This window comes from Mytilus californianus, unplaced genomic scaffold (genome assembly GCF_021869535.1).
Source record: "Mytilus californianus isolate M0D057914Y unplaced genomic scaffold, xbMytCali1.0.p SCAF_61, whole genome shotgun sequence".
Lineage (NCBI taxonomy): Eukaryota > Metazoa > Mollusca > Bivalvia > Mytilida > Mytilidae > Mytilus > Mytilus californianus.
This window is the reverse complement of record NW_026262714.1, coordinates 877,928-895,397: the sequence shown is the minus strand read 5'-3', so window position 1 is coordinate 895,397 and position 17,470 is coordinate 877,928. Positions and strand designations below refer to the sequence as shown.

The following is a 17,470-nucleotide window of genomic DNA, read 5'->3' as shown; positions in this document are numbered from 1 at the left end:
TATCTGTCAATGTTATGACTTGTCAATGTTGATTATTTATGTTATGATAATATTTACCTTTTCTAAATAATCATTTATTAAGCGTTACCTTTTTAAAACTAATTAGTCACGAAGCGTTACCTTCTTAAAATGATTAGATATGAAGCGTTACCTTTTTAAAAATAATCTGTATGAAACAATAACAGATTTAAATATATCTAAATTGCAGAGCTATGATAAAGAAAAGGCGTACATTGCCACACAAGGTTTGTATATCAAATTAACAAAAAAAATGGTTTTTTCTCATATAACATGTATAAAGGAAGATACCAGTTTTTGTTGTACTTTGTTTCAGACTAGTATTATCACAATTGTTATGCCCCACCTAGGGGCATTATGTTTTTCGGTCTGTGCGTCCGTTCGGACGTCCGTCCGTTCGTCCGTTCGTTCGTTCGTTCGTCCGTCCGTCCGTCTGTCCCGCTTCAGTTTAAAGTTTTAAGTTAAAGTTTTTGGTCAAGGTAATTTTTGATGAAGTTGAAGTCCAATCAACTTGAAACTTAGTACATATGTTCCCTATGATATGATTTGTTTTAGAAAATGATAGTGCGAGTGGGGCATCCGTGTACTATGGACACATTCTTGTTTTTTTATAGTAATTATAATAATCATAAATTGATTCAAATCACGTTCTCAAAATTGTAGTTATATTTTCAATTTGATAAATTGCAATCATTCTCATAAATGGAACGTTAATTGAGCCAGTAAATGGCTGAAATGTATTTGTTATAGTTTTTGCAATGACGCAAAGCCGTGGTATGAATTGTACTGCCTAATTTCATATGAATTACAGTCGTTACTTTTCGTATCAATCCCTTTTGTCATTACGAACAGTGTCAAAATAGTATACAGAAAACAAAACAAAAACAAAAAGTTTGTAAAACCTACTAAACGCACACACCAATGGCGTTCGAATCAAAGCAACCAGAAAATCAAATTAAATTCCAAAACAATATAAAAAGTATAACCGAGAATAATGGCAATAGATGAAATCAAGCTTAAAAAATTAATCTGCTACAAGAGTCATTACACACTCTCTTTCTATGTCTGTTATAATATTATATATCATAATCACATGACCATACATGTAGATGACATTTACCATTACCCGAATTCATTTTCTGAAAATGGTTCTTTCCCTTTACTCACCAAAATCTGAGTGAAAACAATGTATCCTAGTGTGTTAAACAAGATGTTGCAATACTAGTTTTCAAAATCAGTAAAATTACTTTTCAGTAAACTACATTGTAAATCTAAATTGTTTTCTTTTATCAGTTAATGACTTTTAATTCGAGAAGCTGAAAGTTCGGATACATACTTCATATTTCACATTTGGATTATTCTTATTTAGAGGTTAGTTTGTCATGTGACTGTATGCATATATAGAATTAGAAAAAAACATCAACAGGGATGTTTTTTATTGCGTGCAGAGCAATTTGCCATTCCATGCTAAACAGTTTTAGATGCAGACCAAATTGATGCATGCTTACACCGAATTAAGAATGTACAGTTATTCTGCCAGCGAGTCTTAAACAGTTTCAGATGATGGCTGTTTATGTATGTTGTTCAGTTAACAATACACGAATAGAGAATAACTTACAAACCTTGTCCAGTCATATCATGCATATTGATAATGTTTAAAAAGAAAACAGAATACACATTGAACGACTGGTGCAAATGTCCTTCATGGTCTATTTCGCTTGTTTATTTTATGATTTCAGGTCCAAAAAAAAATACAGTGAGAGATTTCTGGCATATGATATGGCAGGAAAATGTTGGCAAAATAGTGATGGTCACCCAACTGGAGGAAGAAGGAAAAGTATATGACATCATTAAAATGTTGAATATTTGAGTTTTAAAGTCCATTCAGAGGATTAAAAACAAAATTTTACTTTCTTGTTAATTTTAGATAATTTTGAAGTAGTAAAAATGGAGTAGCACGCAATGTAGATCAAAGTTTGCCGCGTTAAGGTTTTGACTTTACTTCCATGATCAGTGAGAAAAAACAAAACAATATGAAAGTATTGTCAAACAGGGAATTGCTGCCTGGCAAACCTGAAAATTGCTTACATTGAACAACTAATTACTGTTATGAATAACAAATTAGTTCTAACCAAAATCTGGAAACTTTCGTTGTTTTGGTATCGACTCTTTGAATGGAATCATTTATTGACCTTACGCAGACATTTCTTGAGAACGAAGTTTGAGAAAAATGACTGTTTTCCTGAATATAAATACAAGTCATTGGTTTGAGGGACTAGACATTACGTTTCGGCCGTAAGTGATTGATTTTAACAAAATCTGTACTGTTCTATCCTCAATTGGGATGCCAAAACTTTGAATATTATTTTAATCAACGTGTACATGTCAGAAACACACATGCTACCTTAACGTTTTTGTTAGGTTTGGCAGCGACACTTGTCATTGTCAATAACTTAAGACCATGAATATATATCTAAATGTGGATTATATTGTTGAGCTAACGGCTGTCTTAACGACATGCATATGCCTTTTTAGTCATATGATAACGATTTATCTTTATTTAAAACAAACAGTATCACTAAATGAACATATCTTACTGTACCTTTGCAGAAAAAATGTGACCAGTATTGGCCACAGACAACTAACAAGCCATTGATAGTAGACAAAATTATATTAACCATGGATGTAGAAAAGGAACACTCTGTATACATGTACAGGCTGATAAAAGTTAGACACAAATTGGTAATTTACACTTTGTTTTGATTAGTGTCAATTTTGTAATGCTGATACGCAGGCAATTGTTAAACATCGTGTATGTCTATGAGAAACCAGCTTAAATATACGCCTTTACTACAACCACTATATCATAGTTAACTAAACAAGAACTCTCTATCAAAATTACTTTCACTTTTTTGAACCATAAAGTGTATACAAATTCTTCGATCGGTTTTTGACAACATGCCAGTAAACAGAGCCCTAGTGGTAGTTTTTGTCATCATCTGTTAACGTTTAAAGGAGTTAAGCTGTCTACAAAAAGTCAGTGCAGTACATATGTTGACAATAGAATGACGTAGTGCTTTCACAGTCAAGCATTTCAATAATTTGCTTTTTTCTTCTACAGGAAAAACACGAACGAAAGGTTCATCATTTTCACTTTACACAATGGCCTGATCATGGTGTTCCAGACAGTATAAAGCTGGTGAATTTCTATAGAGCAGTCACGAATATGAGCTGTGATCAGCCTGGACCACTTCTCGTACACTGCAGGTAATTTAATATCTATATGAGGTAATTGCTGTGTACATAAAATCAAAAAAACAAATGCAAAGGACATCGATGATCTGATACCATATTTAAAACAGCACATGCCATGTTTAATAGTTAAATTCAAAAACAGCTACAAAATTTCGAACTGAGAAAATATAGCGAATCCTTGATAATTATTATTATTTCATTTTTTCAGCCGTTGCTTTTCCGAAGAATCCAACAAGAAAGCGTAGCTGAATAGTCTGTTAAAAAAAGAAATACAATGCCAATTAATCAGCTTGAAAGGTACCAAAGAAGTCGCACAATATATGTTATACTGTTGGTTTACTTGCAATATAATCGTAGAAAAACCAATTCTAATCATTGAATATGTTTCTGAAATGATTTTTTAGTGCAGGCATAGGCAGAACGGGTACATTTATTGCAATAGATTCCTTATACGAACATGGAAAATCAGTTGGTTATATTGATGTCAAGGAATATGTGAAGATTATGCGGAAGGACAGAATGAATATGATTCAAACATTTGTAAGTTGAATACGATATTTAATAGTTAAATCTTTAGTAAAGATACGATACAATATAGAAATAAAAAATTAAACTTTCCAGTTTAAAATACAACGTTATCCTTTATTTATTACATAGTTGTTGCAGTACATTCATAACTTAAATTTTTATTAGTTCATTAACCGTTTTAGCAACTTAACATATCAATAATGAAACAATGCCTGATTTTTTTTTATTTGAAACCACTCGGTCAATTATGACGACTGGATAAACTTTTATGCCAAAGAAAAAAATAATGCAATAATTATCTATTTGGAAATATAAAAAGTCAATAAATGTATGGTCGGCTGTCCAAATAACTATCCATCAAATAAAGCTAATATAGTAAGCATAAACGGGAAATGTATGACCAATAACTTACTACCTCGGCCTAAGATAAATGAATGGATGATAAATACGAATGACAAGGTATTTAATTCACAAGTTGTTATACTAAAACAACACAACACACTACAAAAACTACATTAAAAGTCCAAGTTACTATATACAGATAGAAATATTGAAACGAAAGTTGATGCCTACACATGCAAGTATTGCTTATCAATGAAAACCATGAAATTTGTAATAAAGTTTTGATCGTAATCAGCGATTTTGGGGACAAAAACATCCCCAAAATCATGGATAAATCAGTTTGTTTTAATCGTGTGAATCATTGGGAAACAGTGGGTTTTGATTGATTGTTGTATTTAATTTATGAAATGCACAATTGGAAGGTAATAACTCACGTTAATAATTTCAAACCGCTGGGAATACCGTTGTCTGACTGTATATGTAATATGTTAGATTGAAGATATTTTTCTGATACCTGTAGTGCTATACGTATTGTTTCTGATCGTATCAGTAGCACAGTAGTCAGCACTTTTGTGTTGAGATGAAATATCATTGATGTGTTTATTTTCTGTAATCTACTTTCTGCATAATCTGTCGAAACATTAGGATTTTTCTACCCAGTAATAGATTACCTAAGCCGTATTTGGCACAACATTTTCGAAATTTTCCATTTGTTATGCTTTTCGGCTTGGTTTTTGATTTGCCCTTCCAACTATGAAAGCAACAGATCAATCTAATGTAGACGAAAGGCAAGTCATGTGTACTTGAAATTCGTGTCTGGTATCTTTGTATGTTTTTATCAAAATTCTAGTTTATACTAACAGTTTAAATATTGGTTATCAAATCATAGTGTCTTACAATTACATGATTGTTCGTCACAATACTAGTTGAGGACTCATATCTATTGCTTTCAAATTTTAGTTTTATATTTGTAGGAACAATACGAGGCTGTCTTTGAAACATTGCAAGAATTGTTTACCGTGCCAGATACATCTATTCCAGTATATGATTTCTGTAGTTACGTTCAAGAACAAGAAAATAACAAAGTTCCACAAAATCAAAAGACATACCGATTAGAGTTTCAGGTATATACAGTTGAAATAACCATAATCGATTGCCACTAACAAAAATATAGAAAGACAAGAAAGAACAGAAAAAAAATTGAGAATAAAACAGTGATAGACTGGTATTAGCAAAATTAATTACTGACTGCCGTTCAATGGCAACCGAAACTACGTGTCTAAAAATCTTGTGTGCTTTAATTTTGTGTAAAAGATAACCTTCAGAATAGTTTCTGTGTAAAAGTAATGTGAGTGGAATGTTTTGTTTAATCTTTTTGCTTTATGTTTTGTTTTGCGTTGTTTTTTATGCTTTTTAGAATAATGATATATTTGCAAAAATGTCAAGCATAGTACTAGTAAACGAAAACACTGAAAATTTTTCTCAACACAAATATGTGGGTGCAAAAGTCATACTCAAGATGATGCAAAATTAGTATACATATAATCGTTAAAATCTACGTACAAAAGTATCAATATCTTTGTTCTTGATAAGAAGAATACAAACATTGATAATTGTAGTTTTAAAAGAGGAAACAATTCGCAAATAAGCCACAAGAAGTAAGGGAGATTAGGGCAATACGACATTAAGGTATCAACCCAATGACACAGAAAACCTGAAAATAATCGGATTTTCTATATTCGAGACGACATAGATACATGTAGGTGTAGAGATTGTTGATATTAATATTATAAAATTGAGAATGAAAACGGTGAATTTGGCAAAGAGACGACAACCCCACCAAAGAGCAGAAAACAGCACAAGGCCACAAATGGGTCTTCAGCGAGAAAATCTCGCACCTGGAGACGGGCCTCAGCTGGCCCCTAAACAATAAATTAATGTACATTTTATGTATGCATATATAAAGTATACATATTTATACATACAATTTTGTGTCATATGTTTTTTTAATCATTGTATGTTAATGGAAAACACTACACCATACTTGTTTTAATAGAGGTTGCAAAGTCTTCGTCCCTCATACTCTGCTGACAATTTCACATCTGCAAGACTCGAAGAGAACATTTCAAAGAATGCAGTAAATTCTATTTTACCACGTAAGTGTATGGAATATATATCATGTTTTATTATTTACCTTATAGACGTGTATATTTTCATTTATTTTATATTTTTTTTAACACGGTTGTGCAATGTAGTCAGAGAAAATTTTGTTAAGAAAACAATATATGCAGTTTACACAGGAGGCATATCAGCACCACAAGATATCTAGTGTGTAAATACATGGTTTTAAATTTTTTTAATGAAAGCATATAGTAATCTGACGCTTTATATCTTGCTGTCATTTTCTAATAAATAATAATAATCATTCTACTTACATGATTTTGAAAGTAAACAAGAGCGCAAGTACTACCTGTTTAGAATCGTTTAAACAAATGTGCTGCTAAAAACGTGGTTTTAGTGGTAATAATTGGTTGCAATCTCCTTTGGATAATTTAAGATTGCTAAATATTATCTTTTTTTCAAAACGTCAGCAACATCATCAATAATAGAATTACAGTTAAAAATATGTATTAAATTATAAAGCTCCAGCCTCCTTGATTGCCTGTTTAATATCATTTAAAAACGAAGGACCACAACAAAGACGCGACCAAAAGTTGATTCACTGACTTAACCGATACTTTTCAAATTAACGACTGTCGTAAATCATTGTGGAACATTTGGCAAATCCGCTCCCGATTGGTAAATAAATTATTGTTAACGTGTTAGATTATGGATTGAATTAAATGAAAACTGTATTGTATTTGAAGCATTGCGGAAGTCCATCTTTAGTTTTAGTATCGCAAATTGAGTTTACCTGGCGACGCGCAGCGAAGACACATAAACGGATATTTGCGACAGTTAATCTACCGATGGACATCGTCAAAGCTTAAAAATTAATAAAATACAGTTATCTCTATTCTAATGCAAAATAAATACATAATTCAATTTAAGTCATTATTTCAGTGTAAAATGTTCATTAAACGAAAATTCCGCGAATTGATGTTATCTTCTTTGGCCCCTAAACTAGGTGACGTCATAGGTATGCTTCCGGTGTCAAACGTAAACACCGGGCGTTTTCTGGCTTCCTGACCGCCTCAGAATGTAATATAACTTGATAAAAAGAAGATTTCAAGGTGCACAATGTGAGTTTTTTTGGAGAAATCACATGTCAATACATTCCGGAATTTAAAATGTCGGCTTCCTTAGTTACAGATGAGGAGATAGAGAATTTTACGCTTACCGTCATCCAACATATCCAGAAATCAACGCCACTTTGCTTATTTGAATATTATACTAAAGAAATCGGATACGGGTCACGGAAATTATATTGAAATGATAGGGAATTTTGAAAAAAATGTCTGTTTTAACTTTAATTTTTAGTGATAGACAGGTTGCGGGGACAGAAAATAAATATACACAACAAAATACACCATTTAAACAAAACATAATGACTGTCGTTGCAAAAATCAAGGTTCCTGAGCTATTTTAAAAATCGAAGCAAGAGGCTTTTAACATTGCAGTATAAAATACAGGCTGAAATGGCTGAAACGTCAAATTTGCAAACTTCGTGTTGAAAATTGGCTAACAAGGTCATTACAAAAACAGGTTGCGGGGATGAAACTTGAAACTTGAATGTCCAAAAAATAAGCAAGTCCAAACCTTGTATGTGTAGTCGTTGAACTCTAGGTTCCCACGTAAAGTTAAAATGCCCCTATTTCAAAAAGAATAAACTCACGAAAACACGAAAAATTCACTAAATTCGCGTTCATTGTTTTGATTCTGACCGTCTGTCAACTTTACGGAAATATCAGAGTGATTATAAACAAGGACTCTGTGACGGGCAACTTATAATATCCGTGTTTTAAAGATTTTAATGATATCAAGCCAGTCCAGTTCAAACTATTATCACGTGGTCCAATTCTCATTTTCATATTATGAATATTAATTAGCAAAAGTACTACTAAGTTCTGGCTATGATCAGAACCATAATTGCATTAGAATTAGGATCGCTCGCTCAAAATGATTATAAGCAATCTGTTTGTCAAGAGCATGATCGTTTATCATATGTTATTTTTCGTCTCTCTTTTAGACTTTTTAAGACTGTTTGCCTTGTAGATTTTTAGTAACGACATTTTGAATAAATGAACATATTAATGAATATTTTTGTTGAATTGGATAGGAATAGAAATTTAGCCTAGCAACAGGCCACCTTCCGACCCCTCATAGATTCGTTGCAAAAAGTGAAATAACAAAACAACCGAACTCCAAGGGAGATTCAAAACGGAAAGTCTCTTATCAAATGACAAAATCAAAAGCACAAAGACATCAAAAGGATGGAAAACAACTGTCATATTCCAGATAGTTCTTAACGACCAAAAAGCGTTGCATTCTCTCTACCCAGTCATCGGATTTACCGTCCTCATTCTGACCGGACGCTTTTACAGTTTGATAAGAGGCCATAAATCCAATGCTTAGTGCTGACAGAATGCTATTTTGTCTGCAAGCAAAATGAATAAACTCATTGGCGGGTGCCACAAAAATGCGAAACGCCGATTTCAGCAATTATGCAATTTGATGACGAGAAATATATTTCGGAAACTTACAAATTTGATTCCTTCAAGTCTTAATCCGTATATCGAGACATGCTTCCACAGACATGTTTTGTAATACATCTGTTGCGAGAAATTTATTGGAAAAAGTATGACAAAAATTCTCCAACGTAATTGCAAAAAGTGGTAAGTCCATAAAAACTGACAAACTTTAGACAATATCAACCAACTAAACGAATGGAATACAAATGTCATTTTGCTGACTTGATTTAATAATTGATGCAGATATATTGAAAAATATGCTATAATATCCCATAGATGTAGGTTTACGCACATTTTATTGTTTATTTAAAATCGAAAATAAAATAGATATCATGTGATAAAAAAGTTTTAAATCCTGCATAAAGACATAGCATGTATACAAAATGCCTCAAGTAGACAAAACATCACGAATGTGGATACAGCGTTTTTATTTTTTGGTGCTATGTATCAACATAAGGGACGAGTGAATGCTCTTATGTAACGTCTTAAACTATTGATTTGGGATTATGTTTTAAACATATTCCTGTTTTGGTTTTTTTCGGTTTTTACAAGACTGCTCAGATCATTTTCATTTGCATTGTAGATGATGACTATAGGCCATATCTCATGTCCTTTGGTAAGAACAAAACCAATTACATAAATGCAGTTATAATACCAGTAAGTGCAAAGTTATCAGTATTTATTTTCCATGCAATATGTGTTCCGGTCATATAAGTTGGTCTCATTAAACAAGTTTACAGAACGAATTAAGTAAAGCTTGTGAAATAGTTATTTCTAAGTGTAACCCGTTTGTAGACTACCAATCACTTTCTAATCGACCTGTGATGAATATGTGTATCACATGTATCATTGTGAATCATACAACATTCCCGTGTTGGTGTATTTAAAAAGTATATAAAGTTTTACGTGAACATGTAAAACATTTGGTTTCCGAATACGTGCATGCAAGTAGTCCTTTGAAAAAGTATCTATGCAAAAAATAATGGTTCTGAAGTATATGAATACGTAATCATCTTTAATGCATAATGTGATACTGCACTAATTTCGACAACATTATTTTCTTCAAAAGCATATTATTGTAGTAATTTTATGTAAATATATAAATCTTATTATTTTTAGGGATACTCAGTACAAGGAGCCTTTTTGGTTACCCAATGTCCATTAAAAGAAACTGTGGTTGATTTCTGGACAATGGTGTATGATCACGACTCCAGTATTGTTGTTTTATTGGATACACTTAATGAAGTGAGGCAATTACGAACAATTTAATTATTTCTTTTGACAACACGATCATGACTGTATGCATAAATCTAACTGTTGGTGGCATAATAGCTGACAGTCATCTGGTAATATTGACCTGTAAAATGAAAAGAGCAACAGTACTTCAAACATATCAGACGGCTTTAATTTTATTGACGATAAGTTTTACATTTTCAAAAACATTAAGATGATCAAACTTTAAGGATAAATGAATCAAACATGAAATGAGTCACCAATACATGCGGGAAAGTACATACCTTGAATTTCAGAATTCAGAATGATACATGAAAAACTTGGACGCGCCTATTTCTAGCCACGTAAAATACATGTTCCGTATATTGTCATCGGAGTTCTTGAATAAGAATGACGGAACAGAAAGAAGATCAACATTGTTAATTTATGTCACCACTAAGTCTATAAGTCAAAATAATAAATAACGTGTCTAGCATTTAAAACTGTTTATGTTTAAAAAAAAACGGTTTACAATACCTATTTTGTAGCATGCATCAACAACTAATCGAATCTCGATAGTTACAACGAATTGTAAATCTTATCAATATAATATATATTCACTAAACATTTGTACCATTGTCATACATTTTTAGAATGGGATGTATTCAGGCAGTTTTATTCGTAACTATCAGTATACATAAAAGTAAATAGCTTGAAATAACACCCGGTTTTTGGTTCGGTTCGCGTTGCTCAGTCCATCGTTTTCTATGTTGTGTTTTGGTGACTGTTGTTTGTCGTTTTGTCTTTTTTCGTTTTTGCAATGGCGTTGTCTGTGTGTATACAGCTTTCAGTTGGAATGCTAATTTCCTTATGTGTCTTCCGCCTCTCTTTTATTGATGCCAATTTAATTCTATATTTATCATATGATCTATTTAGCTAACCGAATGTTGTTATGATTTTGCATTAAAAATGCATTACGTCTGATTGTTTCAAAACATATACGTTACGGTATACATATTCATGACTTCCAACATATGCAACATATGTATTATATGTGGTACGTATACTACTTCCAGAATATGCAAAGCCCGGTCTGCATGCGCCGCTATTACAGACAGGTTGTACAAAATGAATTTAGACTGGAAATTTATTGCGTTTTGTCTGTTACTTAAAACACAAAAGTAAAAGTTTACTGATAAACATGTACACCGAACACAATATAAAATATTGAAATCGGCGAAAATGTATATCATATAGGCTATAATCTTCAATATCATTTCTATATGAAAATTTAAAAAGTACATAACTGCTAGCTGTGATAATAAGTTTAGGCTGAAAACAAATTAACGTTTTATTTATATTTGGAGGTATTCGTGTTTGTTGCAGATCTTTCATAGTTTCAGTTTAAATGCAGCTACAACGTTATTGATACACTAGGGACAATTCAGACATATTTTGTCTATAAAGACGTATGTTGACCTCTTGACGTCTACTTGTTATTTGTGGCGTTGGTTAGCCTTTATCAATTACGTATAGCTAATTCTTATTATACACCCGCTTTAAAAAGTGGGGATATACTGTTTTACCTCTCTCTGTCCGTCCATCCGTCAGTCCATCCGTCCGTTCGTCCATCCGTCCCATGAATAGTTTTCGTCGCATCTATCTCAGGAACTACATCATAAGGATTTCTGAAATTTGGTTTAAGGATTTATATAAGTCAGCAGTTTCACTTGTTTTAATTTTAAATCTTTAAGAATAGATAAAAATAAAACCTGATAGGTTATGATATTTTTCAAAATTGTTCAAATGATGTTTTTGGCGATAAATATTTCAGGTCATAATTCAACATATTATTTTCTACATTATTAAGGACAAAACGGACCGTTCGTTTTGTCTTCAGTGTATAGTGTGTAATTGTAAACTTACTGCTTCCGTAACATTGTAATGTAGTTGGTACACGTTAGTACATGTACATGGTATATCCTCATGCTTATTTTTAGTTTGTCGGTTGACTTTGGAATCTAAAGCCACATTACAGACGGGTCACGATAAATATTATTATATAATGATAACAAGATTAATTAAACGCTTATCTTAAACATAATCACGAAAAAATAATTATATATTAGCCTGTCACGTGTAGTGTGTCATCTGGTGTTCACTGCGTCTAAATATTCATTTTTAAAAGTCCACAGTTAATTACTTTAAATATATTGAAAAGATGTGACCACATAAATATATGAATCAAGTAAATAAAATAGTACTCAATACTTACATCCCAGTTCCTTTGTTCTACCAGGGGTGATCTGAGTCACATTTTGGCGTGAATGACAAATCCACAATAAAACTTAGAATTACTTATACGGAAAAGACTTACTATCAAAATTTATGTAGTAAAAATCCAGTGTCTATGCTGGGATTCGAACTCAAGACCTGTAGCATATAGACCATCGATCCATACCCCTACACCAGGACGACTGGATAAAAACTCTGTGTTAATTTTACATGCTTAACATATTTAAACAATTTGTCCGGGGCTCATTAAGGGTATATGCTATATAGAAATAAATAAAGTATATTATATTTATTGTGTGGCGTTCTAAACTAGATTTTATGAAGCGTAAATGGTTTTATATCTAATCTAGAACAGCTGGGATGTAAAATAGTTATCCCATTCGGACTTGTTGTGTCAGTGTTAGATCACCCTCTGGCCTCCGGCCATGGGGTGATCTTACACTGACACACCGCGTCCTCATGGGATAACTATTACTTATCAATCTGAAGTAACAATTTCATAATTCGGTTTATTTTAAGGATGCTCCATTATGGCTAAGAACAGAGAAAAGACTGGAGTTTGAAAATTTTAACATTGACCTTGATATTGATAAGACACCGATAGAAGTTCAACTTTCTATTGTTCAACGAGTGGTAAGATAATAAGATTAGTTTTAAACTATAGAAGAACTGTTTATTTGTCTATTTTTAGGACACACATGATATTATTTGTTGCATGCTGGTTTAAATGTTCCAAAGCGTACACCATGACGTCATAAACAACGAAAATTCAAGAGACGACGTGACGTACGAGCAATGGAATAACTGATAGTCCTTTAATCTAATCGACGAATTGAAACATTACACTTGGCAATTTTATAAAAGATCACTAATTTGATAATGTAATATAACACAGCTTGGGACTTATATTTATTTAATTAGCAACATGTAGAAAAAAAAATTGAGCGCATCTGTTGTAATTCACTTAGCAAATAAGCATTTACTTATGACAGACATTCTTGTACCAATCCATACCCAATGTTGTAAAGAAACTCATCATAGATATCAGGTTTAAGAGAATTGATTCACAGCATATTATATCAAAATTGGTACAGAGAAACAACATTTTATACATTTTATACATTTTAAAGGACAAAGCCAGCGGTATAACACCTGTGAAAACGTGGATATTTTTATAGTTAATATTTTATCTAGTAAACATGTCATTTTTGTACAAAATATTGTTCCGTCAATACAATGACACTGCTCGGCTGACAGGACGTAAAGTGATATCAAGTGATTATGTTTTGTTTGCTTAACGTCCAGTTGCAAATATTTTATGAATGTTAAGGACGATTATACATATAAACAGCTGAAGTATATTTATCTTCTTGTAATGAAAACAATACTACCCACTATACACTATGCTGAAACAGAAGGAAAGTATCTACAATTTGATTTCATTTTTGTATGTTTAAGAATAGACAAGATAAAAGATCTATACATGTGTTCTGCGCAAAACAATGCGAAAGTGGCAACTCTTCGCTACCTCCTGCAGCTGACATGCTGGTACTGTTGCAAAGAGTGATTGATCAACGAAAACATCACACAGGTCCAGTGACTGTCGTTTGCAGGTATTTTAACAAGCCCGACCTCTTGAGGTTGATCGTAAATACAAAACAGACTTCGAAATAAACAATTCTAAACTCTGTTACATACTCATGTATTATTTTTGGAACATGCTATTATATTCATTAACAAACGTTCGTTCATTAATGAAAGTTTTGAATAGCAACAATGTTAGCTCTGTAATGCTAAATAGAAAAATAGTGGAATTGCATATCAATAGACATTCTAACATGAAATTTCGGTTTTAGTTTATTAAAACAATAATTCCCCCTTTCAGATTAATAAATAACTTTAATTTTTTTATATCATTGTTTTCCTCATTTTAAATATTATGGACAAAAAACATATAAAAAATGTATGTTGAAAATTATCACCTTAAACATGTTAAAACATTACAATTAGACGATATAATAGTGTCTGTAATCTTTGCACTTTAAAAACAAATTTCACCTATTTTCAATATTTTGATACAGATAAAAAAATTGAAAACAACACGTTTAATAATTTCATGCGTCCAAAGCTATAGTGATGATAATTAATTACTTTCATGTTAAATGCATACATTCTCTCACGTTCCTTGTTCACTAACATTATCGCGGATTTGTTAAATGAGCAATGTATGTATAATCAACATGTCCATGTATTTTCCAGCAATGGTGCAACACAGAGTGGACTGTTTGTTGCATTAAGTTTGATTTTAAAGAAAATGAAGATAGATGATCAAGTCGATGTGTTCCAAGTTATAAGAACAATACAAATTCGGCGACCAGAATTTGTGACAAATTTTGTAAGTTTGCAAGGACATAAATCAATATAAAACACATAAATACAACAGCAGCTATCGAACCATATTACGGAATTGTCATACTATGGTCAGGGTTACACAAACATCACGTTTTAAGTAAAAGTTCACACAAATATGTTTCAACCTTACATTATACAACCTAACGTTTCAGTGTAATACAAAAAAATATGTTACATTTCCCAAATTACCATTACCCATATACTAATTCATTTAAAAAAAAAAGATGTGGTATGTTTGACAATAAGACAACGACCAGAGACCAAAATGAAGTAGATGTAAGCCGTTGGTCACCGTTTAGTCTTAAAAAGAAACAGAACGACTACCGTAGTGTAAACTATAAAAGGCTTCGAAACGAAATTTAAAAAAAAAAATCCAAACAAAAAAAACTCCAACTGCTTGATTTATGTTCTAAACAATAAATGTATAACAAATATGATAGACATAAACTAACTATAACTACTGAATTAGTGAGACTTGAGAAATGCACATATAGTATATTTTGGGGGCGGGGGGTAAACATGTTTGTAAGCCTTCATCCTTCATCTAACCTGGAACATTAGTGTAACAGCACAATATAAGAACAAACTACAGTGAAACTTCTCTAAACCGGCCACTCTGAATACCGGTTCTCCCCTCATACCGGCCAAATCAAGAAGTCCCGGGCGATTTGTATTCCATTAAATGGCCATGTAACCTTCTAAAACCGGCCACCCCTTTAAATCGGATACCGGCCGGTATTTTTGTATTTAGTTAATCAAATTCAATCAAATTTAACCTCATAAAACCGGCCTTGTCATCTGAAATCACCGAGCTGTATACATAATTGTTATGTAATCAATGAAGATAATCCGGTCAATCAGGTCACCTGCAAGCTGACTGAATACTGTTTACTTCTCAAATTTCTTTCAATACCCAAGCTAATTATGTGTACATTAGTGTAACAGCACAATATAAGAACAAACTACACGCGTATCAACATCAGATCGACACAAAGCACAAACAACATAAAGACTAAAGATTAAAACTACCGATTTAAGAGTACTCACAGTTACATGTACTGAAAGCTAGTTCTAAGCCCATCTCAGCTAATAAATGAACAATGTCTCTTAGACAAAATCGACCAGTACACATCCAATGGATTTAGTGTAAAGACGTCATAAATAGTCTGTGAAAAACTTGAATATATGGAAACGAAATAAATTAGAATGAGCCACAGAATGTAGGACAGTTATTGGGCATATCTGTTTATAAATATTTAGTTGTGTTTTAATTACTGAAAAACAAAATATTTGTTAATATGCATTAAAAGCCTTTTCCAACATGAGCATGTATCTATCAAAAATTAAAAACACAACCTCTAAACAACAGAGCATAGAATAATACCATCCCATAGTCATTCATGAAAATGAGCCACGTATAATGAGGATATTTTATGTTTTAAGGATCAGTACGAGTACTGCTACAAGTGTATCAAAGATTACCTAGAAGAACAGTCAGTATATGCGAATCTTTAGTGTAAAATGACAGTGCAATTGACTGTTTGAGTAAGCAAAGGAATTCTTAACACTTTCATTTTATAATCAAATATGAAAAAAATGAATTAACAGTGTATGGATTGTTGTACAGAAGTCAAAAGTCAATTTATTATTGAAATAATAGATATTTCAATGTATGAATATTATCATTATCTTCATTATCATGTAAATGACAGATCCAGTCGCATACTGGAAAAAGTTTGTCATATTCTTGCATATCCGTTAAATGAGACTATTATTGTTATCCGGGTTTTTTTTTCGTAATAAAAATGTACCTACTGCATTTCAGTAATTTATTTGTTTTGAAACAATTTTAACAATTAAGATTATATCACAATGTTGACTGCTGTGTTCCATTTTTTTTACATTTTTACCTATTATGTCTGTTTGTTTTGCTCACACATTGTTGTCAATATAATGGAATTCTATGCGACTTTCATAAAAGTGAGAGGTTTAGCGAGCTATAAAACCAGGATAAATCGATCAATTTCTACCTAAGAAAATTCCTGTACCAAGTCAGGAATATGACAGTTGCATTCGTTTGATGTGTTTTAGCTTTTGATTTTGCCATTGGATAAGGAAATTTCTGTCTTTAACTTTCCATTGAGTTTCGTATTTTTGTTATTTTACTTTTTTTGCTAGTTTTCTTCCATAATGTTCTTGGAAAAACACTATAAAAGGAGAAAAAACGAATACCATACTGTGTAGGAGAACGATTGGAATGATTAATAACTATATTGAATACATGCCGCATCGGTAGGGTTCGTGCTGTCAATATATTGTGTAATAGTATACACTTATTGACTATTGTTTGTCTCTTCCTCTATTACCGTAGGTTTAAGGGTTATATTTCAACTTTTAAAATTTGAGTGTGACCTTGGTATCTTGGAATTTTTCCTTTACAAGTAATTCACTCTTTAGTTGAGCCTGAATGAATAACTCGTAGTATTTATCTAATACAAAATGACGTATCAAGAATGTAATGCCGAAACAATCAATTCATCCCTGTCATTAAGGTGACAACCTAGACAAACACTAAAAGTTATAATGTAGAAGCACCAGAAATCAACCTGGTTTTGATGCGGTTCATGTTGCTCCGTCTTTAGTTTTTCTATGTTGTGTTTAGTAGACTGCTGTTTGTCTTTTCATTGGTTCTCGTGTTTTATCTTCGACTAATGAGT

General features: G+C 32.1%; 1 protein-coding gene across 1 annotated transcript; it reads left to right on the top strand.

Annotated features, from left to right (window-relative positions):
• The first annotated feature begins 139 nt into the window (after positions 1–139).
• On the top strand, positions 140–16,562 carry LOC127707276 (receptor-type tyrosine-protein phosphatase epsilon-like). Its single transcript, XM_052211813.1, has 13 exons — positions 140–245; positions 1,758–1,855; positions 2,629–2,760; positions 3,140–3,285; positions 3,678–3,813; positions 5,118–5,267; positions 6,200–6,299; positions 9,418–9,491; positions 9,954–10,079; positions 12,861–12,974; positions 13,800–13,954; positions 14,601–14,736; positions 16,197–16,562. The coding sequence occupies exons 1-13, from the start codon at positions 140–142 to the stop codon at positions 16,266–16,268; spliced, it is 1,545 nt and encodes a 514-aa protein (XP_052067773.1). The 3' UTR covers positions 16,269–16,562.
• The last annotated feature ends 908 nt before the right edge of the window (positions 16,563–17,470 follow it).